This window comes from Diaphorina citri, unplaced genomic scaffold, assembly GCF_000475195.1.
Source record: "Diaphorina citri unplaced genomic scaffold, Diaci psyllid genome assembly version 1.1 scaffold5040, whole genome shotgun sequence".
NCBI classification, from domain to species: Eukaryota; Metazoa; Arthropoda; class Insecta; order Hemiptera; family Psyllidae; genus Diaphorina; species Diaphorina citri.
In genome coordinates this window covers 1-1,413 of record NW_007382418.1, presented here as the reverse complement: position 1 = coordinate 1,413, position 1,413 = coordinate 1, and the positions used below count along the sequence as shown (strand labels likewise).

Genomic DNA, 1,413 nt, shown 5'->3' with positions numbered 1-1,413 from the left:
GCTGGAATAAGAGCTCTGGGTAAGATATAACTGGAACATATGTACCTCGTTTAACCTGCTGGAATAGGACTGAAATGTCATGTCCCTTTAGCCCCACATTCTAACGAAGGTCTCATATATTTTTATACCCAATACTGTTCACAGTGATGTAGGTATAACCTTGGGCGTTATTTATGGTCGATCTTATTACTGAGAGTTACCACAGTGACAAAGTTTTCTTTGACGTCACCCATTTGATTTACACAGGTCAGTATTTCTTAAACTCTGGATTAACTGAAAACTCTCTGTGTTAAGATCGGGTATTAGACTCTCAGCTTAGAACAAGTTTATGTGTGCTTTGTTCAGACTCTCAGGCTTAGAACAACATAGAGCATCTCTTCATGGGTACAATTTTATTTACAAAGGTATCTGAGGTTCAAATTTGGAGTATTTTAAACCAAACTGTCCCTGTTTCAGGCAAAGAAGTACAAGGCTATGTGGTGAAGAAGAACAACAACTTGAATAGGAAAGATGAATGGTTACTACTAGGCAAGCGAGATCCTCTTACACCTCAGATGTTTTACCCAGTGGAAGTTAATGTTACAATACATAAAGGTAAGTTATTGTTTAAATTGTTTATAACTACCCAGCAATCTCAGTGGTGTAGTGGTTAACGCGGTAGATTTCGGATTTGGGATCTGGAACCTTTGATGCTATTGTAAAGAAGGCATCAGCTATAGAGTTATCTAAACGAGAGAGTTCTAATATCAGCCAACCTTTCATCCCAGTGGAAACATTCAGTTTAGTCAAGAATGCTCAGTCAAAAAGCGGTCAGCATTTCAATTCTGAACCAAACAGAGGTCGTCGCGCGGGAAAAACGAACGTTCAGTGTTTCCGTTGCGGCCGGAAAAATCACAATTCTGGGTCCTGCTTTTACGTGAAATCAACGTGCCGTAGTTGTGGGAAGGTTGGACACTTGGCAAAGTGTTGTAAATCTCGTAATGATACCAGTGTACATGAGGTGGATAATTTATCAGACCATGAGCTGAGTGACACTGAAGAGATTAATTGCATTAATTCTCATGATTATGTCAAAATCAGGTCCACTGATAAAATGTTTGTATCTCTCCTTGTAGATGGCGTTCCGTTGGAGATGGAACTTGACACCGGAGCGGCCGTGTCTTCTATTAGCCACGAAGATTTCAACCGACATTTTCCGGACAAGAGAATATTCAAGACTAATCTCAAGCTCAAGACGTACACTGGTGAGGTGTTTGCTCCCAAGGGCGTGGCGTATGTTAAGGTGAAACATAGAGAAGATGTTTTTCACGCCAAACTTAACGTCATTCAAGCTAAGGTTAGTACGATATTAGGGCGTGAATGGTTACGTGAAATGAAAATCAATTGGGCTGAGGACGTAAAAAGCGTCGAGGG

At 40.6% G+C, this 1,413-nt stretch overlaps 1 protein-coding gene across 1 annotated transcript in view; it reads left to right on the top strand.

Moving 5' to 3' along the window:
* LOC103521345 (uncharacterized protein K02A2.6-like) overlaps nucleotides 1–1,336 on the top strand; it is a gene marked incomplete at its 3' end in the record, with an annotated part of 9,038 nt that extends 7,702 nt beyond the window's left edge. Inside the window, exons 2-3 of the mRNA XM_008486454.1 lie at nucleotides 457–594; nucleotides 768–1,336. Coding sequence (XP_008484676.1) covers nucleotides 457–594; nucleotides 768–1,336 — 707 coding nt within the window. The remainder of the gene's footprint in view (nucleotides 1–456; nucleotides 595–767) is intronic.
* Nucleotides 1,337–1,413: the final 77 nt, after the last annotated feature.